Below are 15248 nucleotides of genomic sequence, written 5' to 3' on the forward strand. Positions count from 1 at the left end.
ACCTAAAACGAAATAGCCCCGCCCCTCTATCCTCACTGCTGGGGCCAGGGAGATGGGCAGCCACCGAGTCAGAGTGCGCGCGCGCTCCGCCACGCGGACCCTCGATGGGAGGAGGCGGGGAGAAGGGCTAGGCTTGGAGGGGGAGGAGCTCAGCACGCAGTCCGACAACTGGCCGTGGAGAGGGCTGCAGCGCATGCGCTCGCCCCGCCTTAGCGAGGAGCCCGAGCTTGTTGCTAGGGGAAGCTTTGAGGGGGCGCGAGTGGAAGGACAGAAGCCGGGATCTGCGCCTGCGTATAAGGTAGCGGTTGGGAGGGGCAAGGGAAGGAGACTTGCTGGGCGCAGAAAAGGCGGGAAAATGGACTGCTCTGGTTAGTAACCATACAGCCAGGGCGTGGACTCCCAAGTTCGAGGAATCTTTGCTGGGAAAGCTCAATCTGTCAAATCCCTTCAGGAAGCAGGCCGTTCACAATTGCATGACCTGCACAAGGTCACACAGCATTTATGTCAAAGCATCCCCATGGTTCTCTCAACTAGTTGGAACTATCGATTTTCTTTCATAGAAGAAAACAAGACATAAGGTGCCAGAGCTGCGATCAAAACCAGGTGTTTTCCAAAGGCAAGTCACAATAGAGGATAGAGCTGTAGTAATCCACGCCCTAACTGAAGAGTCAACATGGAAAAGTCCCCCAAACCTGTCTACCCTGAAATTCCCACCTCAACCCAATCCCCAATAAACACTCTGGGCAACACTGGGCAAAAAAGCCTTTTATTTTCCCCCACATTCCAGCTCTCCATTTTTTGAAACATTTCTTCCAACTTAGAACAAAGTCTGGAGAAGTTGATTCACACCTGGAGAAAAAGAAGATTAAAAACATGGGCAGAGGGGCGCTTGGGTGGCTCATTCTGTTAAATGTCTGCCTTCAGCTCAGGTCATGATCCTGGAGTGCTGGGATCGAGCCCCACGTTGTCAGGCTCCCTGCCCAGCGGGGAGTCTGCTTCTCCCTCTGCCTCTGCTCCTCCCCCTGCTCATGCTCTCTCGCTCACTCTCTCAAATAAGTAAAATTAAAAACCAAAAAAACAGGGCAGATCAGAGGGCTGTTGGGGGAAGCTCTGGGATGGCTGCAAAAGAGTGAGGAAGGAGCAGAGGAAGTGGGTACAAGCACTCATCCCAACTGGGTGGGTGGCTTCAGGACCCTAGGATCTGCTAGGAGCCAGAAAGCCTTCATTTCCCAGTCCACTCAGATCTAAGAAAAGCTAGGAGGGTTCCACCATCTCCTATCCCAAGTAGGTGGAGCCTAGCCCTGAGCAAAATAAGCAAAGCTGATCTTGAGCATCCAGTTCCTCTGGACAGAGCCCTTCCCTGGGCTTGGGCTGTTTCAACTTCTCCCATGGCTATCTCCTAGGGTACAGCAGCTAGTCATTGAAGCTGAGAACAGTTTAAGAGCTGGGTGCACAACAGATAACTCTCAAATTATATGACCTCCTCCTCACAGAGTGAGACTTTTTTACAGAAATATTTTTTTCCTTAATGAGCGGACACATGGACTAGTTAGCCAATATGTTCCCCGCCCACTGCCACCTTTGTGAGGTGTGTTCCTCACACTACTTTGCTATTAGCAAAATCAACTTTTTCTAAATGCAGTGAAGGCTGATGGAAAAGGGAAAGTGTATGTAAAATGCTTGGGCACGTACTATGTGCCTAGTAAATGCGCATCATCAATCCTTTTGCGCTGTTCAAGGTGAGTTTTACAAAATTTGCATCATAAAACTGGGTATCAGAATTTCAGGACAAAAGCAAGGCAAACAAAATTCATATCCAGGATGCATCATCAAATGCGAACCCTGTTAACTCACCACTGTTGCCAAAAAGCGAACTACAGCTATGGATGAATCTTAAAATCAGAATGTTAACGGCAAGAAGTCAGTCACACAAGAATATGTATGATTCCATCTACGTAAAGTGCAAAAATACGTAAAACCAAACCATATTGTTTAGGAATGAGTCTGTCTCAGTTATAACTGCCACCTCCACCCCACCCCCTATTCCCACAGGACTGGGGCGAAGAACCTTACCTGAGAACAAGATGGGAACTAGGCCAGTGCCCTCAGAGCCGGGTTCTAGACCAGTGGGACTCCCGGCGTGGGTGGAAGCACAGAGCAGTGAGACAGCAGAGAAGGCCACAGAAGAGAAGCAGGAAGGAGCCCAAAACAAACAGTCTGGAGCCACACAGAGCCAGCTCCTCCTAAGGATGGGCAAAGGGAGGGAAGGAGGAATGAATGAGAGGGAAGGAGGGTGGAGAATCTTCCTCTGGGAAGAAATCTTATCCCTGGGGCCAAGAGCTATAGAGAGAAGCCCCCATGAGGGGAGAGGGCTCTCTACATCCAGGGAGCAACCAAAGGGAAAATGTGGGAAAATGTAATTTCTATACAAGCTAATTGTCTCAATGGTCTACGAACTGCTTTCTTGCCCAGCCACAGAAGTGAACCCCCATAATGTCTCCATTAGATGGGAAATTCACTACTGCCCACATTTTAAATGTACTCAAGCAGGCCCGGTCTGGAAACCAGTATTTTCTCTGATTCTAAGCTCCCAGGGGATGCTCCTTGCCAGGGTCTTTGCAAATGTGAGAGAAAAGCACACAGCAGCCTCCTAACTCTAACCTCTAACTGGTCTGTCTCCTCTACTCAGTCTCTCTCACCCAGCACCAACGGCCCCCATGGCCTGCAGTATCAAGTCGTAGTGTTTTAGCCTCAAGTCGCGGTGCCTCACAATCAGGCCCCTGCCTCTCCCCCTCAGTCATTCCTAAGCCCCTCCTCATGGAGTGCCCTCGAAGGCTGAACACTTCAATCTCCAGGCCCGTGCTCGTGCTTGTCCTTTTGCCTGGAATGTGTTTCCCCTCTCCTGAACCCCCTCTATTGCATTCTCTGCCCACATCTTCCTCCTCTTCAAGGGTCACCCTGAAAGGGCAGACAAAGCCTGGGACTGCAGTCAGAAGGCATAGGTTGAAATCCTGGGTCTGCCACTTAACCAGTTGTGTGGCCTTGGGCAATTCACTCCCTCTCTCTAAGCCTGTTTCCTCATCTGTAAAATGGGATAATAACAGCTACCTCAAAAGGCTATTTTAAGATCAAATGAGATAGTGAACCTGAAAGCACTTTGTACATTATAAACTACTGTACACAATTCTCTTTCTTAAATGCCACCTTCTCTGTGAAGCACTCTCCATAAATGTTCAAGTTAGGGTTAATTGCTCCTTACTCTGTGTTTGAATAACACTTTGCTCACACCTCTATGATAGCGATTAGCCCATTCTGCCTCTTATTACAGCTTCTGCATTCCTTTAAGGTGGAGATCCTATTTTATTCTGTGTAAAGACAATCATTAATAGTAATAGCTGTCACTCACCCAATCTCTATTATGTAGCAGGCATTGTACTGGGCACCTGACATTCACTCTCATTCATCTTTATTTGTTGGCATCAGGAGATAGTATCATGTTTTCCATTTTACAGATGAGGAAGCTGAGGCTCAGAGAAGCTCAGATGCTTGGTCAAGGTCACACAGCCTCTGAGGCAGAATTATAGAGCCTGTGGCTTTTCTCCTAGGTAGAACTGCCCCCAGCAGCCTTCAAGGCAGAGCATTCAGCATGGCAGACTATGAAACCCCAACAACCTGAGGCTCTTACCGAGGTGAGCAACTTGGTGAGCACAAGGCCTTCGTGGCTCCAGACCCTGATACACTCCTCAGCCATCTCAGTACTCAAGGTGGCATTTCCTGCTCCCTCCTCTGAGCAGGAGAGGGGTGGCTGGCTGGAGGGCAGGATTCCTGGAGCAGCACTAAAATACAGGCAGGTTCCTGGGGTCCTTTCTGTGGTCACCCTGGCAGTAATGAGGACCGGCTCTCTTGCAGAAGATCCTATGAGAGGCAAAGGATAGGCAGTGGAAGAAGATGGAGGGTGGGGTGGAAGCCATTCATCTTCAGACTTCCATTCATTTCTAAGGCTTCCTTCAGTAACAGCTGTTTTGGCATTGAGTCTATTCAATAAAGTACTCTATATACTATCACTGTGTCATTGAGAAATGACAATAACTGTGTACCAATATAAACAAAAAATTAAGTTTGCTTACAATCAATAAAACAATCATGCCAATACTCACAAAGTTGCAGTGAAACTGTACACATTGCCAGTGTCAGTCTGTATAAACGAGCCTGTCCTTTTTAAGAAAGCAGTCCCTACTAGGTACCAAAATCCACAAAAAGGTTCACACCCCATTTCAAATTAGCAGGGAAAGGATGGTGTATTTAGTCAATGGCCTTGGGACAATTTCCATTCGGGGGGAAAAAAAAAGTTAGACTCATCTCACACTACAAAATAAAGTCCAGATGTGTTAGAGACCTATACAAACAAATTAAACAAAGCAACACCCAAAGAAAATACAGAAGAATATTTTTTAAGTTTAAAGTGGGGAAGGCCTTCCTAAAAAAGACACAAGACCTATAAGCCTGAGTAAAGGGTGAGAGCAATAAAGTTAACCTTGTAACAGTTGAAGGCTTCTCTATGATGAAAGATAACTTAAAAAAAAAAAAGTAACAGAATGGATGAAAATATCCATTTTTTGTAAAGATTTATTTATTGGGGGGAGGGACAGCAGGAGAGACTCTTTTTTTTTTTTAAAGATTTTATTTATTCATTTGCGCACGAGAGAGAGAGAACAAGCAGGGGGAGAGGGAGAAGCAGACTCCCTGCTGAGCAAGGAGCCTGATGCGGGACTCAATCCCAGGACCCTGGGATCATGACCTGAGCCAAAGGCAGACGCTTAACCATCTGAGCCACCCAGGCGCCCACAGGAGAAACTCTTTAAGCCGACTCCCCTCTGAGCGAGGAACCCATGGGACTTGATCTCATAACCCATGAGATCCTGACCTGAGCTGAAACCAAGAGTTGGATGCTTAACAGACTGAGCCACCCAGGTGCCCCAAAATGCCTGTATTTAATCGGCAAAAAGGTTAACAATCCAGAATATATGAGGACCTTCTAAAAATCAAGAAGATAAAACAAGCAACTTAAAAGACAAATGAGCAAAGTATACGAACAGGAAATTCATAGAGGCATGAAAATGGCCAAATAAACCTAACAAGATGTTCAACCTCACTAACAATCAGAAGAAAGTAAATGAAAACAATCAGGCAATTTCTTTGCTCATTAAATTGGTAAAAATTAAAAAGACTGATAACAAGAGTTGCTGAAGATGTGGGGAAATGGGCACTCTCAATGAGTGACACCTTTTAGAAGACGATGTAGCTCTGTTACAATTTTAAATGGGTACAGATTGTGACTGAGAAGATGCCCATCAAACTGTGGACACTGCAGGGGAGGTGGGATGGATTTCTACATGCGCTTTGTATACTTCTTTGTGGTACAAATCCACAACAAAACTAATTCGTCTATTAAAAAAAGGTCCATACCCTTTGACTCAATAATACCACTTATAGAAACTCATCGTAAGGAAAGGATTCAAAAGAAAGATGCCAAGTATATTGTGTTTATTGTTTATTGTGTTTATTGTTTATTGTGACTTCATAAAAAAAAAAAAAGGAAGCAATGGAGATGTTTAACACTAGGAAAAGCATTACAAATGATGGCCCAAGCACTTAATGGATCACCTTACATCCATTAAAATAATAACGTTCAGGCCAGGCAGAAATAAAAAAAAAATGATGTCATAAGTGAAAAAAGAGAAATACAAACCAGGATGGATGTGTGTGTGTATATATATATATATATATATATCATAATGACAACTAAGAAATGCACATGCAAAACTGTCTAAGAGAACCACCCCGATTCTCTCTGTTCCCCAGACTGAAACAGTCACCATGTCCTGTCAATCCACTGCCAATCTCTCTCTCAGATTAGTTCCCTTCTTCAACGGCATTGTCTTAGCTAGGGTGTCCTCATCATCCCTCTATTGCAACCACCTCCTACCTGCTCTTCCTGCCATTGGACACACTTTCACCAGGCAGTCAGCCAGCAGAGTGTGATCTTTTTAAAACAACAACAACAACAGGGCGCCTGGGTGGCTCCGTCGTTAAGCGTCTGCCTTCGGCTCAGGTCATGATCCCAGGGTCCTGGGATCGAGCCCCACATCGGGCTCCCTGCTCTGCGGGAAGCCTGCTTCTCCCTCTCCCACTCCCCCTGCTTGTGTTCCTGCTCTCGCTGTCTCTGTCAAATAAATAAATAAAATCTTTAAAAAAAATACAACAACAACAACAACAAAACCTTGCTATTTTCCTGACAAAAATTTTGAGTTTGCCCAACGTACTAGATAAAGTTCAACTACCTGGGCTTGGCACACAAGACCCTCCAGAAGATTCTGTCTGCTTCCTCAAACACATCTCTTGCCACTGATTCAACACTCCCTCCCCTGCACCCAGTCAAACTGAACCCCTTGAAGTTCTCAAACATGCCATTATGGTCCCCATCTGCATGCCTTTCCATATGCTTGTCCCTCTGGCTGGAAGAGCACACTCCTAAACCTCCCTCAAGCCTCAGCTCAGGCACTGAATCCTTGGAAAAGCCTCCTCACTAACCCTGTTTGACAGACTCCTGAGTATTCCCACTGTACCTTGTGTGCTACTTTACACACTGAAAGGTATTTACTTCTGTTCACATCTGTATCCTTGCTAGACTGTAAGCAGCTTGAGGTGAGGACCCATGTCTTACACATCTCTATATTCCCCAAGCTTGGTACATAGTAGGTGCTCAGTAATTATTGCTTAGATGATGCAATCATAGGTGGATTATTTTTTATTTTGTTCAAAATAATCATTGATGATATTATTCTGTTGCTGACCATCATAAAAAGAACAGCGCTTGTTTGCAGAAGCAGAACTTGAGAAGCTGATCCTAAAATCCATACGGTAATTAAAGGGATCTGGAATAAGCAAAATAATTTCTAAAAAGAGAACAAAGTTGGAGGACTCATATTTTCTGATTTCAAATTAATACAAAGCTGCAGTAATTAAGAGTGTGGTGCTACCATAAGGACAGACACATAAATCAATGGAATAGAACTGAGAGTCCAGAAATAAACCTATATATACATCCATGGTCAATTGATTTTCAATAAGGCTGCCAAGACTATTCAAAGGGAAAGAACAGTCTTTTCAACAAAACATGCTGGGACAACTGGATGCCCACTTGCAAAAGAATGAAGTTGGACCCCATCCTCACACCATTCACAAAAATTAACTCAAAATGAATCATAGAGCTAAATGTAAGAGTTAAAACTATAAAATTTTTGTAGAAAATATAGGGGTAAATCTTCATGAGGTTGAGTTAGGCAAAGCTTGCTTACTAAAAGCATAAGCAACTAAAGAAAAAACAAACACTTGGGGCGCCCGGGTGGCTCAGTCGGTTAAGTGTCTGCCTCAGGCTCAGGTCATGACCCTAGGGTCCTGGGCTCGAGTCCTGCATTGGGCTCCCTGCTCAGTGGGGAGTCTGCTTCTCCCTCTGCCCCTCCCCCTGCTCATGCTCTCTCTCTCTCTCTCAAATAAATAAAATCTTAAAAAAAAAAAAACCACCATCAATAAACTGAAAAGACAACCCAGAGAATGGGAGAAAATATTTGCAAATCATACATCAGATAAGAGGCTTGTATTTAGAAAATATAAAGAACTCATATAACTCAATAATTAAAAGGCAAATTATCCAATTTTTTTTAAAAGGCAAAACTCTGAATATACATTTCTTGAAAGAAGATCGACAAATGACCAAGGAGTGCATAAAAAAATGCTCCGTATCATTAACCATGCCAATCAGAACCACAGTGAGATACTACTTCCCAATGACTAGGATGGCTAGAATAAAAAAAAGATAATAACAAGTGTTGGCAAGGACATGGAGAAACTGGAACTCACACACTGCTGGGGGGAAGCAAAATGGTGCGGCCACTTTGGAAAATGGTCTCACAGTTCCTCCAAAGATTAAACACAGAGTTACAATATGACCCAGCAATTCCACTTCTAGGTATTTCATTTCCCCCAGGAGAAATGAAAATGTATGATCACACAAAATCTTGCATGCGAATGTTGACAGCAGCATTGTTCATAATAGTCAAAAAGTAGAAATAATCCAAATGTCAAACAACTGATGAATGGATAAATAAGATGTGGAATATCCATACAATGAGTTATTCAGCAATAGAAACACAAAGTACTGATACGTGCTATGATGGATGAACCTTGAAAACATACTGATTGAAAGAAGCCAGTCACAAAAGAGCACACATTGTATGAAATGTTCAGAATGAGCAAATCTACAGAAAAAGAAAGGTATATAGTTGCCTGGGTCTGGGAGGTTAGGAGGAAAAGGGGAGCGACAGCTAATGGGTACAGGATTTCTTTTGAGGTAATGAAATGCTCTAAAATTGATTGTGGTGATAGTTGCACACTTTTGTGATGATACGTAAAGCCACTGAATTGCACATTTTAAATGTGTGAATTTTGGGGCGCCTGGGTGGCTCAGTCGGTTGAGCGTCTGCCTTTGGCTCAGGTCATGATCTCAGGGTCCTGAGATTGAGCCCCACATCGGGCCCCCTGCTCAGTGGGGAGCCTGCTTCTCCCTCCCCCCTCCTCATGTGCTCTCTCTCTCACTCACTCACTCTTTCTCTCAAATAAATAAAATCTTAAAAAAAATTTTTTCAATTTTAAAAATGTGTGAATTTTATGTTATATGATCATATATTAATAAAGCTGATGTACATATGTTTACAAAATAAAAAGCAGGAAAAATTATCTCAAGTCTGTATATATCAGACACCTTCCTTTACTCTCATTCTTTGACCACACACATGTACACCTGGACATCAGAGACCTCCCCCCGCCACACACACACACGAAATTCACAAGGGAATCTTAGACTCGGAAAGGACCTCAGAAGGCAGAAAGTTCCACCTTTCTCTCCTCCCTTTTCATCTCCCCAATTTCAGACAAGGAAACTGAGGCCAAATCTCACGCAGGAATCAGTGGCACCCACTGACTCCCTCCCCTCCCCCCATCATTTCCCCAAAAGACTTTAAGCTCTGTGGGAATGGATGATGTCTAATTTTTTCTGTATCCTCCATAGCACATGGAGCTGTGGTAAGAACAGAGCAGACACTCAGGACACTTGCTTAATTGAAGAGGACATGCTTGAATATCCCTGAGGAAAAAGAAGGTGCCTCTAAGAGGAGAAAGCAATAGGGATGAAGAGTGGTAAGAAAGAACATTAGGTCAAATCTACCCCATCTCGTCACATCTCCAAGGATAGACTCAAAGAACCTCAGAGCTGGAAGGGAAAACAGAAAACACTTAGAGGGAACCCACATAGTGTCACTGTGTTCACTGAATGTATCTAGTCCTTACTACAGCAGAAGTGACTAAGGCCTTGGGATATGCCCAAGGTAACCAGGCTGGGGAGGTCAGAGACAGAACCCATCCCTAAGTGTTCTGATGCCCAACCCACAGTCCTCCTTGATCTCACCTTTCAATCCCATCTGACTAGCCTGGACCATGGCTTGGAATGTCTGTGTCTTGTTCCTGTCTGGACCATGTCCGAAGTTCAAGGTGGTCAGTAAGCCCACGACTTGAGGCCCACGCCACTTCCCTGTGACTGTCCCATTCACGGGGCACAGGGTCAGCTGGCCAAAAGATCTCAAGAAAGAGACCCAGTCCTGTGTGCAAAAGAAAGGTGGGAGAGAGGTGAGGGATTAGCAGCATGAGCAGGCCTGTGTGAAAAGGATGAAGAAGGTACTCACCTGAGGGATGTCAGGGCTGCGCAAGCCAGTCCTGTGGGTGAGGAGGAAGCTGCCAAGGCCCAGGCCTGAAAGCCCAAGAAGCAGCAGGATCAAAGTGGCACAGACCAGAGGTGGGTGGTGGGCCAGACAGAGATGCAGGTTGTGCCCTGCCTGGCAGCTGCCCATGGAGAGGAGAGGGGTCTGGGCCTCCACGGAGAGCCTGCTGGAGGACAGGAAGGAAGAACTGGACAAGAGCCTGCCGGTCAGAAGGCACTTACCCATTTTATTCAAAGGGAAGTTAAAGCACTGAAAAGACAAGGGACTTGCCCAAGGCCACACAACCAGTTAGCTGCAGAGCCAGAACAAGAATCCAGGGCAAGTGTTCATCCCCATGCACCACTCAATAAATGTTTGCTGCATTTCATTTCTGAAGTAATCAAGGCAGAAGCGAAGCAGAGCACACTGTGCTGGAAAGAGGAACCCAAAAGGAGAATTCTTAAGGGGAGAAATTCAGGAAGCAGCTGTTCTGGGGCTAGGGTTTGGCTGAAGAATGGTTCCATCCGATAGCCTAGACAAAGGAAGTGTCTGATGAAAAGAACTCCACTCTGGAGCAAAAACGGTTCAATCTGTATCCTCCTCTGCTACTCACTGGCTATGTGAGGAAAATCGGTTAACCTTTGGGAGCTTACGGATCCGTGAAAGAATGCCAAATAATGAGGACTAAAATGTGACAGAGAAAGCAGTTTTGCATAGCACTCGGCCCTGCAGGAACTCAACAATGTCCATTTCCTTTCCATTTCACTGTTTCATACTGATCTTTAAAACCAGGTGAAGGAAGGCAATAAATCCTGTGGTGGAAACTGAGGTTCGGGGACTTTCACAGAGGCGTGGCAGGGCCAAGGTCTGAAACCCGTCTTCTGCTCCCAGGTAGAGTTCCTTCTCCCAAGGGAGAAGCGACAGCCCGATGAAAAGGAACCTCTGGAAGACGGGATAAACATACGGGGTGGGGAGAGAAGGGGGGCTCCAGGGAAATGCAGGTGTCACAGATGCCCAGTCCCTGCCCTGCCTCCCGTCCCGGCACATCTGGAAAGGGGGAGAAAGCACGAGGGGGGAGGGCAGAGCCCGAGTTCTGCGGCTGGCGGTGCCCCTGGGCCTCCCCTCCCCCCGCAAAGCCCCTCCTGCAGGAACTCAACACCCGCAACATCCCTTCCCGGTCCTGCGGCGTCTGGTCCGCCTGCCGCTCCCCCTCACCGCTCGGAGCCGGGCGGAGGCCGGCGCCCCCCGCGACGTCACGCGTGGAGCAGCGAAGGGGCGGGGTCCGTGCTCCCCCCACCAACCCCCACCCACACGGTGGGGATTCGCATGCGCGGTGTCTACGCGGGCAACAGCCCGGCCCCTCCCCGGCCGGCTGGGGGCGTACCAAGAAGGAACACAGTGAAGGGGCAACGGAGAAGAAAGTACTCCGCGGTAGGTGAGTAAGAGGGAGAGAAGGCAAAGGAGCTGATTGTGGGGACGTTGTTAGAACTGTAAAGCCCCACTCCGGAGACACTGTGGGGCGTTTCAACGAGAATCGCGTCGCAGGCGTTTTTCTGTTGCTCGTCCCCCTCCCGCGCCAATCGCACAGCCCGGCCGCGCCCAGGTTCCGGATCTGAGTTTGGGGTCCGCCCGGGGGCGGGACTCCAGCCCTGAGATTCTGACCTTCCGCACTCTTTGGGTTCTGTTGTTCTCTGCAGGCCGAACGTCTTGGCCCCTGGTTTTAGCGAGTCCTTAATGCATAGGCTCCTCCAGCTGCCAGACTGCTCAAGAGAGACCATCTCGTTTCATTTCTGCCCGTATTTTAGAGATGAGAACACCGAAGTCCCCCTTAACCTGAAATAGCAGGACGCATGGAGCCAAGAACCCGGGGTTCAAATCCTAACTTTGTGCCTGCCTCTGCACAAGCCATAACCGTGCTCTTTTGGGGATTTGAGTTTGCTAAAGGGGTTCCACCCACCTACCTCACTGGTTGGATGGGAAGCTTAAGAAACAAAGTGTGGGAAAACATGGGCCCAGTGTGCACTGAGCACAAAACCGCGCTGGACAAAAATGCTCTTGAAACAAAATCTTAGTACTCAACTCTACCGAGGCTCCGTTAAGACAGAGACAAGGTCATTCCTGTACCACCCGCTCCCCAAAAGTTTATAGCCCCAAATCCTTTCCCATGTGGTAAAATGATATTCAACAAGGGTGCCAGGACCATTCCATGAAGTAAATCTACTCTTTTCAACAAACAGTATTGGGAAACCTGGATATTCACCTGTGAAAGAATGAAGTTAAACCTTTACCTTATATACCATATACAGAAGTTAATTCATAATGCACCAAAGAACTACATGTAAGAGCTGAAAGTATAAAACACTTAGAAGAAAACAGGAAAGCTTCATGACATTGGATTTGGCAATGATTTCTTGGGTATGACACCCAAAGCACAGACAGCAAAAGAAAAAAGGTAAGTTGGACTACATTAAAATTTAACATTTCTGTGCCTCAAAGTACGCAGCAGAGTGAAAAGGCAACCCATGGAATGGGAGGAAATGTTTGCAAAGCATGTATCTGCTAAAGAGTGAGTAATATATAGAATATGTAAAGAACCCTTACAGTATAACACAGCAACAAAAATCCTTGTTAAAAAATAGGCAAAGGAATTGAAGGTATTTCTCCAAAGATATACAAATGGCCAATAGGCACATGAAGAGAAACTCAACATTACTAATCATTAGGGAAATGCAAATGAAAACCACAATTAGATACATCTCACAGCTATTGGATGGCTACTGTTAAAAAAAAAGGAAAGTGTTAACAAGGCTGTGGAGAAATTAGAACCCTTTTGCCTTGTGGGTGGGAACTTAAAATGGTACAACCACTAGGGAAAACAGAATAGTGGCTCTTCAGAAAATTAGAACTAGAATTATGAGAGGCACCTGGCTGGCTCAGTTGGTGGAGTGTGTGATTCCTGATCTCGGGGTTGTGAGTTTGAGTCCCACATTGGGTGTAGAGATTACATTAAAAAAAAAAATCCTAAAAAAAACAGAATTACCATACTATCCAGCAATTCCACTTTGGGGTATATACCCCAAAGAATTGAAAGCAAAATCTCTAAAAAATATTTGTATACCCATGTTCATAGCAGCATTATTCACAGGAGCTAAAAGGTGGAAGCAACCCAAGGGTCCATCAACAGATTAATGGATAGACAAAATATGGCATATACATACAGTGAAATATTATTCAGCCTTTAAAAGGAAGGAAATTCTTTTTTTTTTTAAGATTTTATTTATTTAGAGATCACAAGCGGGGGGGGTGGGGGGACAGAGGGAGAGGGAGAAGCAGGCTCTCGGGCGGAGAAGGGAGCCCAATGCGGGGCTGGATCCCAGGACCCCAGGATCATGACCTGAGCCACCCAGGTGCCCCTAAAAGGAAGGAAATTCTGATACATACTATAACATGGATGAACCTTGAGGACATTTTGCTAAGTGAAATAAGCCAATCACAAAAAGAGAAATACTATAAGATCTCACTGATAAAGAGGTATAGAGTAGTCGAATTCATAGAGACAGAAAGTAGAATGGTGGCCGCCAGGGGGTGGGGGGTATGGGGACAGGAATGGGGAGTTACTGTTGTTTAATGGGTACAGAGTTTCAGTTTTGCAAGATGAAAAGAATTCTGGAGATGAATGATGGTAATGGTTGCACAGGTGAATGTAATTAACACTACTGAATTTCTACACTTAAAAATGTGGGCGCCTGGGTGGCTCAGTCATTAAACGGCTGTCTTCGGCTCAGGTCATGATCCCAGGGTCTTGGGATCGAGCCCACATCGGGCTCTCTGCCGGGCGGGAAGCCTGCTTCTTCTCCTACTCCCCCTGCTTGTGTTCCCTCTCCCGCTGTCTTTTTCTCTGTCAAATAAATAAATAAAATCTTAAAAAAAAATGTACACATAAAAATTGTTAAAATGGTAAATCTTTATGTTATGTATATTTTGTCACAATTAAAAATAACAATCATTAAAAAAAACAAACAAACCCTGGTGTGTGTTGGGGAGGGGAATTTACGGCACAGTCTCCTAGAGTATAGTGGCTGATGAATGCCATTGACTGACTTAATTGAAATTCCAAGCATAGGAAGTATTTTCTTCTCAAAGGAAAAATAAGGGTGGCTGACAGAAAGTTTTAAAACCTAAGAATTGGAAGGCACTCAGTAACTGAACAAGGCCAACAATAACCATCCCCACCCCCACTTTATTTTCCAGATGCTAAACTGATGTCTTGGAGAGGTTAAGGGACTTGCCCCAAGTCTCCCAGCCAGTTAAGCCTCATCCAGAACTAGAGCCTAAGTGTCCCAACACTGAATCTAGTCCTTTCCAACCAGATCCTCCTTGCTCAGTCCTGCCAAGAGATCTCTCCTGAAAACCTGCAAAAGTCTCTGCCCATCCAACTCTCAGTCATACCTGGCCTAGTCTGAGCCAGTGAGGTCACTTTTTCCCTAGTCTTAGTCTTGTCTACCCAGCCAGCACCTCAGTTCCTGAAATAGTATGCTCCACAAGCCCCAGGTCTTTTCGTAGTTTGAGCACAGTATTTACTCAATAAATATTTGTTGTTTAATGTATTGAAAATGACTTCTTACAGGCCAGTTTGCCAGGGGAACTTAGCAATTTTCAGTTTCATTTTAAAGTTGGGAGCACATTGCCCGTGCTGAATGTTTGTGAAATTTAGGTTAAAAGGTAAAAGAAAGTTTATTTGGTCAACAGTTATTTTTTAGTGCTACTAAAAATAGCACTAAATTTTGGGACTACTATGGTCCAGGCACAAAATTAATATCCATATGGCAAAAGCTTTGTCAATGTTTCCACTTAATGACAAGTCTAATTTGTCGGGCAAGATAAGGCATGAAAATGCCCAGTGTAGTACTGGTACACAATAGGAAGTCAACAAATGTGAGTTTCCCTTCATTATTCTTGTACTACAGAGTAATTAGGCATATTTGGAGAGCAGTTCTTGGTAATGACCACAATTGATATTTACTCATGTAGCCCAATGAACAAATTCTACGGACCACTAGAGACAAACTGGTTAGAGCAAGGAACTGCCTGAAGGCCTGGAAATCAGGGTAAATGGATGTAAACAAATGTCTTATATAGAAAAAAAAAAGTTGGGGTGGGGAGGAGCACAAGAGGACACAAAATTGTTGGTGCATTGTAATCTGCCAGGATTATGCCAATGTTCTGATTTGGTAATCCACTCATCAGGTCCTGAAGGTGGATGTTACTGGAGAAAACTGGTCCTAGACAGCTTAAATAATTCAAACAAGGTCACACAGTAGTAGGAGGCAGAAGCTGGCATATGATTCAAGCCTGACTACAAACAAATGTGAGAATCTGCAAATGTGAGAATCAGAAAGCCAATCGAGAAAGGAATCACCCAGTCTTTTGGAAGGA

The 15248-nt window shown here is 45.2% G+C and overlaps 1 protein-coding gene across 4 annotated transcripts; it reads right to left on the reverse strand.

The window, feature by feature from the left end:
• Positions 1–732: 732 nt before the first annotated feature.
• TMEM219 (transmembrane protein 219) lies at positions 733–11173 on the reverse strand. Of its 4 annotated transcripts, none has more exons than XM_027614188.1 (6): positions 11028–11173; positions 9798–9996; positions 9524–9713; positions 3686–3915; positions 2074–2243; positions 746–849 (listed from the first exon to the last, which is right to left on the reverse strand). In XM_027614188.1, exons 2-5 carry the CDS (start codon positions 9960–9962, stop codon positions 2106–2108), a joined length of 723 nt encoding a protein of 240 aa, XP_027469989.1. In that variant the 5' UTR covers positions 9963–9996; positions 11028–11173; the 3' UTR covers positions 746–849; positions 2074–2105. The 4 variants fall into 4 exon arrangements, with proteins under 4 accessions (XP_027469990.1, XP_027469989.1, XP_027469988.1 ...); XM_027614187.1 differs by having other exon boundaries at positions 9798–9999; XM_027614189.2 differs by lacking the exon at positions 2074–2243 and having other exon boundaries at positions 733–849; positions 9798–9999.
• Positions 11174–15248: the final 4075 nt, after the last annotated feature.

Source organism: Zalophus californianus, chromosome 10, assembly GCF_009762305.2.
Source record: "Zalophus californianus isolate mZalCal1 chromosome 10, mZalCal1.pri.v2, whole genome shotgun sequence".
In the NCBI taxonomy this organism is placed as follows: domain Eukaryota; kingdom Metazoa; phylum Chordata; class Mammalia; order Carnivora; family Otariidae; genus Zalophus; species Zalophus californianus.